An 18,784-nucleotide genomic window follows, 5' to 3' on the forward strand; every position below is an offset into this window, starting at 1 on the left:
TCAAGGTATTAAAAAACCAGATCCGTTTGACCTAACACCTCAGTAGATCGACTCAGCCTCCGCCACGTGCTCTGTAATGGCCTGATATATTAGTGCCACTAAAGTCCTTGACGATCCTGGTCATTGTAAATATTTTAAGGGTGGTGGACGGGCCTGCCTATAAACCCCGCTGCCTTCTATAATGGCTGTAACTCGGGCTCCGCTCTATAATGGCTATAACCCCCGAGCTATGTCCTATAATGGCTCGCTATTTATGTCCGTCGTATCAATTTGGTCGAAGCGCCAGTAGAGAGAAGGGGGGGGGGGGAGAATGGAGAGAGATGGGGGGTAAGGAGAGAGAGGGGGTGTCTATGGAGAGAGAGGGGAGGTGTGTATGGAGAGAGAGGGGGGCGTATGGACAGAGAGGGGGGTGTATGGAGAGAGAAGGGGGAGTATGGAGAGAAAGAGAGGGGGGGAGTATGGAGAGAGAGAGAGGGGGGGAGTATGGAGAGAGAGAGAGAGAGAGAGAGAGAGAGAGAGAGAGAGAGAGAGGGGGGGATAGATAACATGCAATCGAGATATTTTTCACCGTGGTAAATGGCGTGAGGGTGTCGGGGGACCGCTATGTGGTGTTGATTGTCCTGTGCTCTGCGTTCTTTTACCCCCTAGCGCGACCCCCTCACCCCACCCCTCCATCGCCCCCACGCCCCTCCCCCTACCCTCCCCCACACCCCCACCCCTCACGCACTTACGCACACGCTTTGATTGATCATTTGTAGCGGGTACTCCTGGTTGTTGCTGCTGCTGATGATTCTGTTCCTGCTGATGCTATTCCTACAGTTGATGCTGATGCTGTTGTTCCTGCTGCTGCTGCTGCTTCTCCGTTTGCTGCTATTGATAATGCTGTTTTTGCTGCTGCTGATTCTGCTGCTCCTCTTGTTGTTGCTGATGTTGCTATTATTGCTTTTGCTGCTAGTTGCTTCTGCTGTTCATGCTGCTGTTGCTGTTACTAATGTTGATCCTCATCCTGCAGCTGTTGAAGTTGCTATTGTTCTTTGTGCCGCTGTTGCTATTGCTGTAAGTGTTGTTGCAGCTGTTGATTTTGCTAATGACGCTGTCTCTGCTGTTGCTGCTGTTACTATTGCTTCTACTGTTGCTGCTGTTGTGATTCTGCTGATTCTGATTCTTGCTGATTCTGCTCCAATAGTTGCTGTACCCCGTGCTGCTATTGTTCATGCTGCTGTTCTTCTCCTGTTACAGTTTATGCTGCTGCTAGCTGCTGCTGTTCCTGCTGCTGCTGCGTCCTCTGAAGCTGCTGCTACTTCTGCCATCATTGCTGCTGCTGCTTCTGCAAGCTGCTGGATCATCGTCGAAATATCGTAAAGTTGTACATACATTACACTTTCAATATTTCCTTTTGATAAGGAAATTTTTGTTCACTCTGATTTTCGTATTCTAAGGCTTCAGATTTCAGTGACCATATTTGATGGTTATCCTGAGGTTATCTTGAGATGATTTCGGGGCTTATCGAACCCGCGGCCCGGTCCTCGACCAGGTCTACTTTTTGTTACACACACCCCAGGAAGTAGCCCGAAGCAGCTCTCTATCTCCCAGGTACCTATTTACTGCTAGGTAAACAGGGGCATCGGGGTGAAAGAAACTCTGCCCATTTGTTTCCACCACCACCAGGGATCGAACCCGGAACATTAGGACTACAAATCCCAAGTGTTGTCCACTCAGCTGTCAGCCCCCCCCCATGGTAGCACAAAACTTGCAGCATGGTGACCATTGTATAAGTATATTCTTCCTTAGTATACATCATACGTTGTATACTGTCAATGATCGCAATTTCCCTTCGGGAACAATATAATTATTCTAATCTTAATACACGAATATCTTATCTCAGAAATAAGGTCCAGGCCAAATAAATTAAAATATATGAGTAGGGGAGGATTGTGCACGAGACTTCAAACTAACTCTTCATAAACACAGTTCAAAATCAACACTGGCGAGGAGTGAAGTTTGTCAACACTGATCACCAGCTCCAGCTCTCCTGGTCTCCTGACGATCATTACTAGATTTACACCCCAAATAGCTAAGTCTTTGTCTTGCAATTCGCGTGGATTTTCACTTCACTTTTAAATTCGGCCTTTTTCTTGTAACACTTTTCTTGTGTGGAGAGCTCATTCTCACTGCTGACTGTGTACAAAATATGTCCGTTGTTTCAGTCATTTTCCTTTCCTACAGTTTGGTCATCAGGTGCTCACTAAGACTCCTACCTTCTAAGAAATCATTTTAGTGTCGCAAATCACCTAAGCTAATTGTCAAGGGGTCCCACTTCGCCCAAAAGATTCCCACAGATACTCTTTGCTGGCAATCGACATTCATCCTAGGTCTGATCCTGGTGTTTCACTCTGAGTATATCTTTCCGTCCTCCCTGATCACACCCGCAGCCTCCTCGACGTTCTTACAACCCGGCTACTGGGCAAATGATCCTTCCTAACGACACCTTGATTCTCTCAAGGTTGGGGCCAAGAGTGGCAGTTATTGGCGAGTCCACTCCCAAAGGTATAAGTTGGGCCTGAATCACATCCTTGGGAGAATTCCCGGTCATCGTGGCAATGATGTGTGTGTGTGTTGGGCTCGTTGCTCCCTCAGGCTCCAAACAGTCCTCTGAAAAGGCTGTAACAATGGTGGCACAAGAACAATACCTTTTTTTTTTGTTAAGGGAAAAATCAAGTATGTATAGTTTACAAAAGCGTGGGAGCCGATGGCACCACATTGCATTGAAAATAGTGCAACACTGGAGGTGACATGGTACCACATGGCGGTGACCGGGGTACCATGCTCAGGATCCGACATGATTACACACAGGAGCTGACATGGTGCCACATGGCACCGCAGGGAAACCGACTGAGTACCACACAGGAACCGACTTAGTACCACAAGGGAACAAAATGGTACCACACGATGACCGACATGGTACCACATAAGAGCCTAGATATTACTGCATAAGAGCCGATATAGTACCACACGGGAACAGACAAGGTACCACATAGGAGCCAACATGTTAACACATGGGACCCGACATACACACACATGTTGCTCTATTTGATTACCAAAACATGATCGTAATGTACTAAATATCTTAACCCAAATCTTTATTTAAATTGGTTGAATTAAACTAAATGCATTAAACTGTGTTTTCCTTTCCACTGAGAGCCAATTATACCTGTTAAACAAACAGTTAAATATTGAACCACTCAATTTAAATCATAACTCTACTGATAACGACACACGTGGAGACTTTACACATATAAAATATGATTTTTTTTTATTTGACATTTCCGTGTAGTTAAAATTTCTACTCGTATCCTACACGTTATAAATGATAACTTATATGCTACGGGAACTATTAGATTCCATCTCTCGATTCTGAATCTGCGTGAAAAATCATTCACTTTCTTCATATTTTAATTTCATTCAATGTACACGTGTAATGGTAAGTTGTTCATATATTGCTATTTTCTAGGATCATGCTTCTAAAGAATTAAATGATAGATTTTGATTTAGTCTCCGATTTAGTTTTTAATTTGTGTTCAAACTGATTTGTTTGAACGTACCATAGAATAATTGAAAGAATAATTAGGCTAAGTCTTATTACACACTTAGAAAACATTAGGTTTGTAAACATCAACAGCGAAGGGAAAACATGCCTAACAAATCTGGAATTCTAGGATAAAGAAACAAGAAAAAGGAAGGGCAAGGAAGGATGGGCATATTGCATATTTCTGGACTGCCAAAAAGCCCTTGATGCAGTTCTGCACAGGAGATTGCTATTCAAGCTTGAGAGGCAGGCGAAAGTAAGGGGAAAAGGTCCTAGAATGAGTAAGGAACTACCCTAAAGGATGGAGCCAGAGAGTAACGGTAAGGGGCAAGAAGTCGGACTGGCGAACAGTAACGAGTGGAGTACCTCAAGGATCGGTGCTGGGACCAGTTCAATTTTTAATATACGTAAATGACATATCTACAGTAGTCGCGTCCTATATGTCGGTGTTCGGGGATGACGCAAGAATAATAAGACGAGTTGTAACAGATAAGTATTGTACGGTCCTCCAAGAGGACTTGAACAGGTTGCAGAGAATGGCAGAGAAATGGCTACTGGAGTTCAACACGAGTAAATGTAAAGTTATGGATATGGGATTAGGTGACAGCTGTCACCTAATCTTTGATCTTCTAGAAGATCAAAGGGAAAGAACTCAATGAAGGTAAACTACCTAACTGTGACAATTCAAGAGAGAGACCTGGGCGTGGACGTAACACCTAATCTAACTCCTGAGGCACATATTAATAGGATAACGACATCAGCGTAATCTACACTGGCAAGTGATAGACTTTAACCTTACATTTTAGAAACCTAAGTAAGGAGGCATTTAGCGCACTTTACACTGCCTACTTGAGACCAGTCTTAGAGTATGCCGTCCCGTCATGGAGTCCCCACCTGAAGAAACACATAAGGAAACTGGAAAAGATTCAGAAGTTTGCAACGAGGCTCGTCCCAAAGTTACGAGGGATGGGGTATGAAGAGCGTCTAAAGGAACTGAGCCTTACGACACTAGAAAAAAAGAAGAGAGAGGGGGGGATATGATACAAACTTAGAAAATACTCAAGGGTGATTGACAGATTAGAAACAGCTGAAATGTTTACACTGAATACTAACTGAACGAGGGGACATGGGTGAAAGCTGGAAACTCAGATGAGTCACAGAGATGTTAGGAAGTTTTCTTTTAGCGTGAAAGTAGTGGGGAAATGGAATGCACTTAAGGAGCAGGTTGTGGAAGCAAACTCTCTTCATATTATTTTAACTAGATTTGATAGGGAAATAGGAGAGGAGTCATTGCTATAAACAACCGATGGCAAGAGAAGCAGGATCCAAGAGTCAATGATCGATCCCGCAGGCACAAATAGGTGAGTACTCACCGAGGAAGTAGTGACCTAACGAGCCCCGGTGCCTCGGTTAGTAACATCAGCAAATAACAGTTAAGATGAGATAAAGAGGTGATGCTGCAGGAGACGACGACAACGACGAGCATATAAAGAGTAATACCGATACTCGCTTAGGTTATGAAGAAGCGAAAACAGCGTTTCCCGCCGGCAAGTAACACCTTGACCGGTCCTTGGGTGGTGGGAGGGGGGGCAGTAGGGGTCCGAACAGAGCGTTAGGAGGGTGAAGAAGGATCAGGCTGAGAGGGGTGAATGTACACCATCAGTTAATAATAAAGTCTAGAAGCATTAGGGAAAAAAAGAGGGTAGATGTGCGGAGACTTTTATACAAAAAAGATTATTATTTTTATTAACCTCTTTATTGACAAAATTAATTACAATTTTGCCTAATCTCAGGATTTTGATAAAGTCTTATTAAAGTGAGGATAATGCTGGTATTCGCTGTCACACAGGACAGAGGGTCATACATAAGACAATAGGTCTAAACTGTAGGCTGAAGCATATATATCATGGTTACAATCAATGTGTTAATGTAAGGATATGTGAAAACAACTTTCTGTTGTGCACTGCCACACAAGGGCAGGGATGGGTTCATAAGTGATGCAGCTTAGAAGTAATATAAATAAAAATTGCAGAGACCTGAAAGCTGCAGTATTAATTAAAAGTTATGACAAGTTTTGTAATAATAGGTATTTGTATGGTCAGCACAGTAACCGAACCAGGCAGTGTGATGTAGTCATTGCGCGAATTCGCCTTGGCTATAGACACATCTGGCAGGTTAGTGAGGCTGAGCCACTACCAGAATACTCAGATTGTAAACTCTGTGATAAACCTTTAATGCATTCACTAGAACACTATATTGTTGAATGTGAAACTGTAAAGGACTTTAGACCTCCTGGCCTCTTGTACCACCAACTGTGTAACTATTTTATTGACTCAGGTGTTCTGGACGACATCTTAACAATTTATCCAAAATTTGCTTGTCCATTTTAAAGAATGAAGAACAATTTGTACAAAAAAAGAGGTTAATTCAAGACAGGTTTGTGGAGCAGGCTCTGAAAAAGGCGACCTGGTAAGTGAAGGATCTGACAGCAGAGTGGTATTGAGGTACGTGAAGAGTTCAATTCGTCGTCGTTCGAACGTACGAACTTTTCTTGAACAGTGATTCGTTCACTTCTTGTGTTTGAATGAAGCCTATTAGAAAACGTCACCCAGATACTGAAAATACAAATAATTGCCAACATGTTCAAGACGCCTAAGGTATTAAAGAACTCACTATACATAAAATTAAATTATATATATTAACATATATACGAGAAAGAATAATTAACATTGATCATTCAAACTGTGAGAGATATCGTTCAGTTCGCCCTGGAGCTGCATGAGCTTAAGCTGATAGTGGCTGAAGAATGAGTAAGCTGTTTGTTTCGATTAAAAATTCAAAGATTTGTTTTCTTTATGCTATGTCTGTGATTCTGTGTCTGCCTCTCTGCCTCTCTCTCTCCCCTATCATTTTCTCTTTTCTCTCATTTTTTCTCTTCTCTCATTTTTTCTCTTCTCTCATTTTTTCTCTCTAATTTTCTCGCTCTTTTCATCTGTCGCTCTGGGTGTTAATCTCTCTCTCCCTCCCCCACCCGCGTCTTCCTCTCTCCCTCCCCCGTCTTCCTCTCTCCCTCCCCTGTCTTCCTCTCTCCCTCCCCCCCACCCCCGTCTTCCTCTCTCCCTCCCCCCCACCCCCGTCTTCCTCTCCCTCCCCCGTGTCTCTCACCCCCTCTCTCTCTCTCTCTCTCTCTCTCTCTCTCTCTCTCTCTCTCTCTCTCTCTCTCTCTCTCTCTCTCTGTCTCTCTGTCTCTCTCTCTCTCTCTCTCTCTCTCTCTCTCTCTCTCTCTCTCTGTCTCTCTGTCTCTGTCTATCTGTATATATATATATATATATATATATATATATATATATATATATATATATATATATATATATATATATATATATATATATATAATATATATATATATACATGTCGTACCTAGTAGCCAGAACGCACTTCTCAGCCTACTATACAAGGCCCGATTTGCCTAATAAGCCAAGTTTTCCTGAATTAATATATTTTCTCTAATTTTTTTCTTATGAAATGATAAAGCTATCCATTTCATTATGTATGAGGTCAAATTTTTTTATTGGAGATAAAATTAACGTAGATATATGACTTAACCTAACCAACCCTACCTAACCTAACCTCTCTTTATAGGCTAGGTTAGGTTAGGTAGCAGAAAAAGTTAGGTTAGGTTAGGTTAGGTAGGTTAGGTAGTCGAAAAACAAATAATTCACGAAAACTTGGCTTATTAGGCAAGTTGGGCCTTGAATAGTAGGCTGAGAAGTGCGTTCTGGCTACTAGGTACGACATACATATATATATATATATAATATTTATAATATCCCTATCTCCGACGCTTTTTTCATTTCATATATAAAAAAAATTGATGGATATTTGTGTTAAATATTCATCTATTCATAAATAAAGTTCCTGCACTTCCGTAGTCATATATATATATATATATATATATATATATATATATATATATATATATATATATATATATATATATATGTCGTACCTAATAGCCAGAACGCACTTCTCAGCCTACTATTCAAGGCCCGATTTGCCTAATAAGCCAAGTTTTCATGAATTAATGTTTTTTCGTCTACCTAACCTACCTAACCTAACCTAACCTAACCTAGCTTTTTTTTTGGCTACCTAACCTAACCTTACCTATAAATATAGGTTAGGTTAGGTTAGGTAGGGTTGGTTAGGTTCGGTCATATATCTACGTTAATTTTAACTCCAATAAAAAAAAATTGACCTCATACATAGAGAAAAGGGTTGCTTTATCATTTCATAAGAAAAAAATTATAGTAAATATATTAATTCAGGAAAACTTGGCTTATTAGGCAAATCGGGCCTTGAATAGTAGGCTGAGAAGTGAGTTCTGGCTACTAGGTACGACATATATATATATATATATATATATATATATATATATATATATATATATATATATATATATATATATATATATATATATATATCGTACCTAGTAGCCAGAACGCACTTCTCAGCCTACTATGCAAGGCCCGTTTTGCCTAATAAGCCAAGTTTTCCTGAATTAATATATTTTCTCTAATTTTTTTCTTATGAAATGATAAAGCTACCCATTTCATTATGTATGAGGTCAATTTCTTTTTATTGGAGTTAAAACTAACGTAGATATATGACCGAACCTAACCAACCCTACCTAACCTAACCTATCTTTATAGGTTAGGTTAGGTAGCCGAAAAAGTTAGGTTAGGTTAGGTAGGTTAGGTAATCGAAAAACAATTCATGAAAACTTGGCTTATAAGGCAAATTGGGCCTTGCATAGTAGGCCGAGAAGGGCGTTCTGGCTACTAGGTACGATATATATATATATATATATATATATATATATATATATATATATATATATATATATATATATATATATATATATATATATACATAGCTTTGAGGCTCAGTACATGTCAGAGGGACTTCAAACTAGTTAATATGTAGAATACTTGACAATCTGCCACTTTTAAGTGACTAAGTGACTATTATTATTAATAGCTAATCTTAAACATGATAAGTTACCGGATCAATGTGTTCCTCAGCTTATTGAAATTTGAACAACTTTTCTAATGGTTGTTTTAAAAGGTGTCAATAATGGGGCAAAATTTCAATAAAAAGTGCGTCCTGCACACTGCCGATATTTGCTTATTTGCTTGCAGTGTCATTCCGGAAACAAATGAAACGCTTGTAATGTAAATTTACACACCATCAAATTGGAGGGCATTTTATGGGCCACTTGATAACTGTGATGGAAATGAGTGTTTGTGTGTGAGTGTGTGTGTACTCACCTATTTGTGACATCTATTTGTGCTTGCAGGATCGAGCGTTGGCTCTTGGATCCCGTCTTTCTAGCCGCCGGTTGTTGAAGGTAGTGACTCCTGTCCTTCTATATCATACCTACTTTTAAAGTTATGAATAGTGTTTTCTTCCTTCTTCCACAATGTACTCCTTTAGTTCATTCCTTTTCCCCACTACTCTCAGGCTAAAATAAAACTTTCTAACATCTCTATGACTTTCCAGTTGTGTTTCCAGCTTTCACCTTGTCCCCTTGTTCTGTTGATATGCTGTGTGAACATTTCGTCTATTTCCACTCTATGACCCTAAGTATTTTGTGTGCTGTTAGCATATCTCCTCATTCTCTCCTTTTTTCTAACGTCGCCAGGTTCAGTTCCTTCAGTTGCTCTTCTTATCCATCCCATGCAACTCCAGGACAAGCTTCGTCACAAATTTGTTACTGTTTTCCAGTTTTCTAATGTGTTTCTTTAGGTGGGGGCTCGATGATGAGGCTGCACACTCTAAGACTGGTCTTACGTAGGCAATATAAAGCGCTTTGAATTCCTCCTAACTTAGGTTTCTGAATGACGTTCATACTTTTGCTAGCGTAGAGTGCGCTGCTGTCGTTATCTGATATTGTGTGTGCCTGAGGAGTTTGATTTGGTGTTACATTCACTCCCAGGCCCCTTTCTCGATTCGTCACAGGTAGGTAGTTTTCCTTCATTGTGAACTAACCCTTTGGTCTCCTGTCATCTAGTCCCATTTCCGTAACTTTACACCTGCTCGTGTTGAACTCTAGTAGCCATTTCTCTGACCATCTCTGTAGCTTGTTCAAGTCCTCTTGGAGTATCCTACAATCTTCATCTGTCACAACTGGTCTCATAAATTACGCGTCATCCACGAACACCGACATATAGGACTCGACTCCTGTAGACATGTCGTTTACGTATATTAGAAATAAAACTGGTCCCAGCACCGATCTTTGAGGTACTCCACATGTTATGATTCGCCAGTCTGACTTCTTGCTCCTGACTGTTACTCTCTGGCTCCTGCCTGCTAAATAATTCCTTAATCCGAGCTAGGTCTTTTCCACTTACTCCCGCCTGCCTCTCCAGTTTGAATTAGCAGTCTCCTGTGCGGTACTGTGTCAAAGGATTTTTGGCCGTCCAGAAATATGAAGTCTGCCCTTCCTTCCCTGTCCTGCCGTATTGTTACTTTATCATAAAATTCCTGAAGATTTGTTAGGTATGATTTCCCTTCTTTCAACCCATGTTGGTGTTTGTTTACATTCCTAATTTTCTCTAATTGTTTGACCAGTCTTAATCTGATTATTCTTTCAAGTACTTTACAGGGAATGCTTGTTAGTGATACAGGTGTATAGTTAAGTGCTTCTTCCTTATCTCCATTTTTTAAATTGTATCACATTTGCCTTCTTCCAGCATTTGGGCAACTTGTTGCCCAGTTGAGAGGGAGAGAGAGAGAGAGTCGTTCGTAAGTGACTCATTATAGTTCCTTTCTAGAGGCACGCTGAGGGCTTGCGCTGCCTCTCATTTTGGGTCATCTCTTCCAACAATGGGAGCTGCTCAGGCTCGGGTTGTGAACACTCCATGAAAACTGGCTTTCAGTACCTCACAGATTTTCTTGTCACTTTCTTTAAATGCCCATTCTGTTTTCCTTAGTCTTGTAACTTGGTCGTTTACCGAAATTTTCCTTCTTTATGACTAAAATAAATAGCAGGTTTTGAGTTCATTCATAGTTCTATTGCATTCTAGTCCTATTGTCCTCTGTACTTTCTTCACTCAATCTGCCTCTCATTTTTGCTTCCTGGCACTGTCTATTGAACCATGGGTTTTCATATTACCTCCTGCTTTTATCCTTTACTGTTGGTATAAAACTCTCTTCGGCCTCCTAGTATTTCCACTTGACTAGGTCCAATCATATACTACACTGTTTTCCCTCTTAGTTCTTCTTCCCACTGCACTTCTCGCAGATATTGTCTTATCCTCTAGTAATCCTCTTTCGTATAGTCTACTCTTCTTTCCTAGACATCTTACCCCGTGGTCACAATTTTAAGCTCGATCATGCAGTCAAAGACTAGGACACAATGGTCACTGGCTCCTTCTGGTATTTCATGTTCCACATTCGTAGTGTCTTCGTCATTCTGGGTGAAAGTCAGGTCTAATAGGCTTAGTGTATCCCCTCTTCTTTCCCTTGTCTTTCTTAACATGTTGTGTTAAGAAATTCCTGTCCATAACTTCCACTAATTTTCCTCCCCCATATCCTGTTCACTGTCTTTATGTCCTTTCTTTCCTTATCAATTGGTGTCCCTCTGGGAAGAGTGCATCCAAGATCATATAATTTATTTTAATTTCGACTATCACAGTTACGTCTAAATTAAATTTTCCCACTAATCCATGATAGTTATATTTTCCCCCACAGCCCACTGGCTCAACACAGCCTCTGGTTTCCAATGTTATTCGTTTACTCTGCTGGGATTTATTGGAATAATGTTCTTTTTATTTTTTCCATTGATAAATCAAACAATCATGTAATATCTCCATGTTGTTTCTTCTCCTACCTTCTGTCTGTTTTTAAGCATCATTAGACTCATCTCTTTTAACTTACTTGGCATCCTTTCCCACATAGCTTGATGTGGAACTTCACACCGGGGCTGCATTCATCAGTATTGGTCTCCCGAATGTGGTTATCACAGCTATGAATTATTGAGCTTCTGAAAGCTGTCCTGATCGTTCGCCACGCTTGGTAATGTTGATATTTAACTATTGGTTTGTGCCTCTGAGGAAAGGCATGACAGAATGAATAATATTAGATCATTTTATTTAATAAATTCTGAAAGGCAGTTACCCGCGATTATGTACTATCCCCGTGATTGTGTCCCGTCCCTGTGATTGTGTCCCGTCCCCGTGATTGTGTCCCGTCCCCGTGATTGTGTCCCGTCCCCGTGATTGTGTCCCGTCCCCGTGATTGTGTCCCGTCCCCGTGATTGTGTCCCGTCCCCGTGATTGTGTCCCGTCCCCGTGATTGTGTCCCGTCCCCGTGATTGTGTCCCGTCCCCGTGATTGTGTACCGTCCCCGTGATTGTGTCCCGTCCCCGTGATTGTGTCCCGTCCCCGTGATTGTGTCCCGTCCCCGTGATTGTGTCCCGTCCCCGTGATTGTGTCCCGTCCCCGTGATTGTGTCCCGTCCCCGTGATTGTGTACCGTCCCCGTGATTGTGTACCGTCCCCGTGATTGTGTACCGTCCCCGTGATTGTGTACCGTCCCCGTGATTGTGACCCGTCCCCGTGATTGTGTACCGTCCCCGTGATTGTGTACCGTCCCAGTGATTGTGTCCCGTCCCCGTGATTGTGTACCGTCCCCGTGATTGTGTACCGTCCCCGTGATTGTGTCCCGTCCCCGTGATTGTGTCCCGTCCCCGTGATTGTGTCCCGTCCCCGTGATTGTGTACCGTCCCCGTGATTGTGTCCCGTCCCCGTGATTGTGTCCCGTCCCCGTGATTGTGTCCCGTCCCCGTGATTGTGTCCCGTCCCCGTGATTGTGTACCGTCCCCGTGATTGTGTCCCGTCCCCGTGATTGTGTCCCGTCCCCGTGATTGTGACCCGTTCTGCTGGTCTCTTGTTACCCGAGTTTCAGCACACGTTACTCGCACCAGCTGTAGGGCTCGTGTTGGTGATCCTGCGGTGTTCTGTTGCTGTCTTCTGTAACAAGTCTTTGTATGTATTCATTTACTATTTGTGCCGGAAGGATCGAGCTATTAGCTCTTGGACCCCGCCTTTCTAACTAATACACACACACACACACACACACACACACACACACACACACACACACACACACACACACACAGAGTTGTGTGTGTGTGTGTATGGGGAGGGCAACACCACCACCCCCCTCTGCATAGAAACCCTCCCTTCCCCTCACCCTACCTGCCCCAACCCAACCCTTCCTCCCACCCCACCCCATTCTGACCCTGACACCCCATTCCCATCATGACCCCACTCCCACCTTTCCCCCCCTGTCCCCCTTTCCCCTTCATCCCATACCCTCCCTATCCCTCCTCCCCCCTCACCCAGTATCCTCCATGTCCCCCCTATCTCCTTAACCCACACCCTACTTGTCCTCCCTTCCCATAAACCCCCACCCCCCACCCCAAAATCCTCTGAGACCCTGCAAACCACCTCACAGATCTTCTCACCCACAGAACAGCATCCCACACCAGCAGAATGCTCGTCATGAAGGGGACATGAAAATGAACAGAAGAAAGTGAGCTTCAAGGCGATGTACAATAACATAAAATGAATTACAAATAAAACAAGTGAAATTGGAGAATGGGCATTAGAAGAAAACCCAGACATAATAGCACTCACAGAAACAAAGCTAACGAAAATCATAACAAACGCATTGTTTCCATAGGGCTACTATGTAGTGAGGAAAGAGAGAGAAGGGAGAGGAGGAGGTGGTGTAGCTTTGCTACTAAGAGAAGGTTGGAGTTTCGAAGAGATGGTAATTCAGAACTGTGAAGGTTTCAGTGACTACATATCAGGCACCATAGCAACTGCAGGAAAGAAAATTATAATAGTAGTCATATATAACCCCCCCCCCCCCACCGAATGACAGAAGACCCAGACAGGAATATGATAGAAACAACTTGGCCACCATCAATTTAATAGAGAGAGCAGCTTCTGTGGCTAGCAGGAACGGATCCAGACTTCTAATCATGGGAGACTTCAACCATGGGAAGATAGATTGGGGGAACAGAGACCCACATGGAAGCCCAGACACATGGAGAGCTAAGGTGCTGGATGTGGCAACAAGAAACTTTCTAAGTCAACACGTCAAGGGACCGACAAGAATGAGAGTAGGGGATGAACCAGCCTTGCTTGATCTGATATTTACCCTGAATGAGTCGGATATAAGGGAAGTTAAGTTGGAAGTCCCATTGGGAATGAGTGATCATAGTGTATTGAGCTTTGAGTACCTGGTTGAGCTGGGAATTATCACTCCAAAAGAGAACTGGGAACCAAAGGGCTGGCGTACCGAAAGGGAAAGTATGAAGAGATGAATAAATTCCTATGGGATATACATTGGGACACAGAACTCGGAACCAAGTCCGTACAAGACATGATGGACTATGTCACCTAAAAATGTCAGTAGGCTGTAAGCAGGTTGTCCCAGCCCGACAGAAAAAAACAGAGAAGCAAAGGAAGAATCCGTGGTTTAATAGGGAATGTATGAAAAGAAAGGAGCGGAACAAAAGGGCATGGAGGAACTTCTGTAATAGCAGAACACCAGAAAGTAGAGAGAGATACCAGAGAACCAGGAACGAGTATGTTAGTGTGAGAAGAGCAGCTGAGAAAAGGTATGAAAATGATATAGCTAATAAAGCCAAGACCGAACCAAAGCTACTACACAGTCACATCAGGAGGAAGAAAACAGTGAAGGAACAGGTGATGAAACTTAGGTTGGGCGAGGACAGGTATACAGAGAATGACAAAGAGGTGTGTGAAACACTCAATAAAAGGTTCCAGGAGATCTTTACAATAGAACAGGGAGATGTCACGGCGCTGGAAGAGGTGGCAGCAAACCAGGTGACCTTGGATAGGTTCGAAATTACAAGAGATGAGGTCAAGAAGCACCTATTGGAGCTTGATGTGAGAAAAGCTGTTGGGCCGGACGGAATCTCGCCATGGATATTGAAAGAGTGTGCAGGAGTACTTTGCTTACCACTCTCCATAGTGTATAGTAGGTCACTGGAAACATGGGACCTACCAGAAATATGGAACACTGCTAATGTAGTACCAATATACAAAAAGGGTGACAGACAAGAGGCACTGAACTACAGGCCAGTGTCCTTAACTTGTATACCATGCAAGGTGATGGAGAAGATTGTGAGAAAAAACCTAGTAACACATCTGGAGAGAAGGGACTTCGTGACAACCCATCAACATGGGTTTAGGGAGGGTAAATCTTGCCTTACAGGGTTGATAGAATTCCACGATCAGGTGACAAAGATTAAGCAAGAAAGAGAAGGGTGGGCGGACTGCATTTTTTTGGACTGTCGGAAAGCCTTTGGCACAGTTCCCCATAAAAGGTTGATGCATAAGCTGGAGAAACAGGCAGGAGTAACTGGTAGGGCGCTCCAGTGGATAAGGGAGTACCTAAACAATAGGAAGCAGAGAGTTACAGTGAGGGGTGAGACCTCAGACTGGCGTGAAGTCACCAGTGGAGTCCCACAGGGCTCTGTACTTGGACCTATCCTGTTTCTGATATACGTAAATGATCTCCCAGAGGGTATAGACACATTCCTCTCAATGTTTGCTGACGACGCCAAAATTATGAGAAGGATTAAGACAGAGGAGGACAGCTTGAGGCTTCAAGAAGACCTGGACAAGTTGCAGGAATGGTCGAACAAATGGCTGTTAGAGTTTAACCCAAGCAAATGTAATGTAATGAAGATAGGGGTAGGAAGCAGGAGACCAGATACAAGGTATCATTTGGGAGATGAAATACTTCAAGAGTCAGAGAGAGAGAAAGACCTGAAGGTTGATATCACGCCAGACTTGTCCCCTGAAGCTCATATCAAGAGGATAACATCAGCAGCATATGCCAGGTTGGCTAACATAAGAACGGCCTTTAGAAACTTGTGTAAGGAATCTTTCAGAACATTATATACCACATATGTCAGACCAATCCGGGAGTATGCGGCTCTAGCATGGAGTCCATATCTACTCAAGCATAAGACTAAACTAGAAAAGGTTCAAAGGTTTGCCACCAGACTAGTACCCGAGCTGAGAGGTATGAGCTACGAGGAGAGACTACGTGAATTAAACCTCACTTCGTTGGAAGACAGAAGAATTAGTGGGGACATGACCACCACATTCAAGATTCTCAAGGGAATCGACAGGGTTGATAAAGACAGGCTGTTTAACACAAGGGGCACACGCACTAGGGGACACAGGTGGAAACTGAGTGCCTAAATGAGCCACAGAGATATTAGAAAGAACTTTTTTAGTGTCAGAGTGGTTGACAAATGGAATGCATTAGGAAGCGATGTGGTAGAGGCTGACTCCATACACAGTTTCAAGTGTAGATATGATGGAGCCCAGTAGGCTCAGGAACCTGTACACCTGTTGATTGACGGTTGAGAGGCGGGACCAAAGAGCCAGAGCTCAACCCCCGTAAGCACAACTAGGTGAGTACAACTAGGTGAGTACACACACTCACACACACACACACACACACACACATACACACACACACACACACACACACACACACACACACATACACACACACACACACACACACACACACACACACACACACACACACACACACACACACACATTGCTATTCTATGCTTTGCATTGCTATGAGACTGCTATTCAATCTTGAGAGGCAGGCGGGACTAAGCGGAAAGGCCCTAGCATGGGTAAGGAACTACTTAACAGGAAGGAACCAGAGAGTAATGGTAAGGGGCGAGAAGTCGGACTGACAAACAGTAAAGAGTGGAGCACCTCAAGGATCGGTGCTGGGACCAATTCTATTCTTAATATACGTTAATGCCATATTTGCAGGAGTATAATCCTACATGTCGGTGTTCGCGGATGACGCAAAGTTGATGAGAAGAGTTGTGACAGATGAGGATTGTAGGATCTTCCAAGAGGACTTGAACAAGTTGCAGAGATGGTCAGAGAAATGTCTACTGGAGTTCAACACGAGCAAATGTAGAGTTATGGAAATAGGATTAGGTGAAAGGAGACCAAAGGGCAAAGGGACAGTACACAATGAAGGGAAACTGCCTACCTGTGACGATTCGAGAAAGAGACCTGGGAGTGGACGTAACACCAAATCTAACTCCTGAGACACACACAAATCGGATAACGACAGCAGCGTACTCTACGCTAGCGAAAGTAAGAACGTCATTCAGAAACCTAAGTTAGAAGAAATTCAGAGCGCTTTATACTGTCTACGTGAGACCAGTTTTAGAGTTTGCAGCCTCATCATGGAGCCCCCACCTAAAAAAAACACATTAGGAGACTGGAAAAAAAAATTGCGACGAGGCATGTCCCGGAGATGCATGGGATAGATAAGAAGAACGAATGAAGGAACTGAACCTGGTCCCGGTAGAAAAAAAAGGAAGGAGTAGGGAGATATGGTAACAGCCCCGTGGCACAGTGGTAAGACACTCGCCCGGCGTTTCACAAGCGCTATGGCTTTGGTTCAAATTCTGGCCAGGGAGGATTGACCGGGCGCCAATCCTTAACTGTAGCCTCTGTTCACCCAACAGTGAGTGGGTACTTGGTTAGTAAACGATTCGGTGGGGTCGTATTCCGGGAAAATTAGGATTAACGACCTACCCGAAACGCTACGCGTGCTAGTGGCTTTACAAGAATGTAAAAAAAAAACTAATCTAATTTCTGAAGCACATAAAAATAGGATATCGAAAGCAGCGTACTCTACACTGGCAAAAGTTAGAACATCATTCTGAAACCTAAGTAAGGAGGCATTTAGGGCGCTTTATACTGCCTACGTGACACCAGTCTTAGAGTATGCCGCCCATCATAGAGTCCACACCTGAAGAAACACATAAGGAAACTGGAAAAGATTCAGAAGTTTGCAACGAGGCTCTTCCCAGAGTTATGAGGGATGGGATATGAAGAGAGCATGAAGGAACTGAACCTTACGCCACTAGACAAAAGAAGGGAGAAGAGGGATATGATAGGAAAGAATAATACCCAGGGGAATTGACAGAGTGGAAGTAGAAGAAATGTTCACACGGAGTACTAACAGAACGAGGGGAAATAGATGGAAGCTGGTAACTCAGATGAGTCACAGAGATGTTAGAAAGTTTTCTTTTAGCATGCGAGTAGTGGAGAAATGGAATGCACTTAAGGACAGGTTGTGGAAGCAAACTCTATTCATAGTGACAAAATTAGATATGATAGGGAAATAGGAGCGGAGTGATTGCTGTAATCACCCGATGGCTAGAAAGGCGGGATCCAAGAGTCTATGATCGATCCTGCAGGGCACAAAGAGGTGAGAACAATTAGGTGAGTACACGCACACACACACACACGCACACGCGCACACACACACACACACACACACACACACACACACACACACACACACACACACACACACACACACACACACACAGATTTGGTTTTGAGGCCCCAGAAGGAATGAGTGACCACAGTGTATTGGTGTTTGAGTACCTGATTGAAGAAGGGTTATTGAACTCGAGGAGGGATACCGAAACCAAAATGTTACCATACCGAAAGGGAAATTATGAGGAGATAAGAAAATTCCTAAAAGATATAGCATGGGAAACAGAGCTCAGGGAAATGACGGCCCAAGATATGATAGACTACCTCACGCAAAAGTGCAAAAAAGAAGCAAACAAGTTTGTCCCAGTCCAAAAGGAAAACAGTGAAATGAAGATGAGAAACCCATGGTTTAATCAGAGATGTAGGCTAGCTAAGCAGCAAAGTAAAAAGGCATGGAGAAACTATAGGAATAACAGGACACTGGAGAGCAGAGAAAGATACCAGAATGCCAGGAATGAATATGTCAGGATGAGAAGAGAGGCAGAAAGACAATACGAAAACGACATCGCAAGCAAGGCAAAGACTCAGCATAAATTGCTGCATAGCCACATCAGGAGAAAAACAACAGTAAAGGAACAGGTTATGAAATTAAGGATAGGGGCGGAAGGATTCACTACAAACGACTAAGAAGTGTGTGAGAAACTGAATAAGAAATTCCAAGAGGTCTTCACCTTAGAGCAAGGAGAAATCCCAGAGATAAGAGAGGGAATAGCTAACCAGGAACCACTGGAAGAGTTTGAGATTACCAGCGG

General features: G+C 43.1%; 1 protein-coding gene across 1 annotated transcript; it reads left to right on the plus strand.

Moving 5' to 3' along the window:
• The first annotated feature begins 879 nt into the window (after nucleotides 1-879).
• Nucleotides 880-1,362, plus strand: LOC138372568 (antifreeze protein Maxi-like). Its single transcript, XM_069338048.1, has one exon. It carries the CDS (start codon nucleotides 880-882, stop codon nucleotides 1,360-1,362), a length of 483 nt encoding a protein of 160 aa, XP_069194149.1.
• The last annotated feature ends 17,422 nt before the right edge of the window (nucleotides 1,363-18,784 follow it).

The sequence above is a fragment of the Procambarus clarkii genome, chromosome 39 (assembly GCF_040958095.1).
Source record: "Procambarus clarkii isolate CNS0578487 chromosome 39, FALCON_Pclarkii_2.0, whole genome shotgun sequence".
Classification (NCBI taxonomy): domain Eukaryota; kingdom Metazoa; phylum Arthropoda; class Malacostraca; order Decapoda; family Cambaridae; genus Procambarus; species Procambarus clarkii.

Bases quoted from the DNA above. Each gene is read 5' to 3' on its own strand.
- LOC138372568 (XM_069338048.1), top strand. From the start codon at position 880: ATGCTGTTTTTGCTGCTGCTGATTCTGCTGCTCCTCTTGTTGTTGCTG.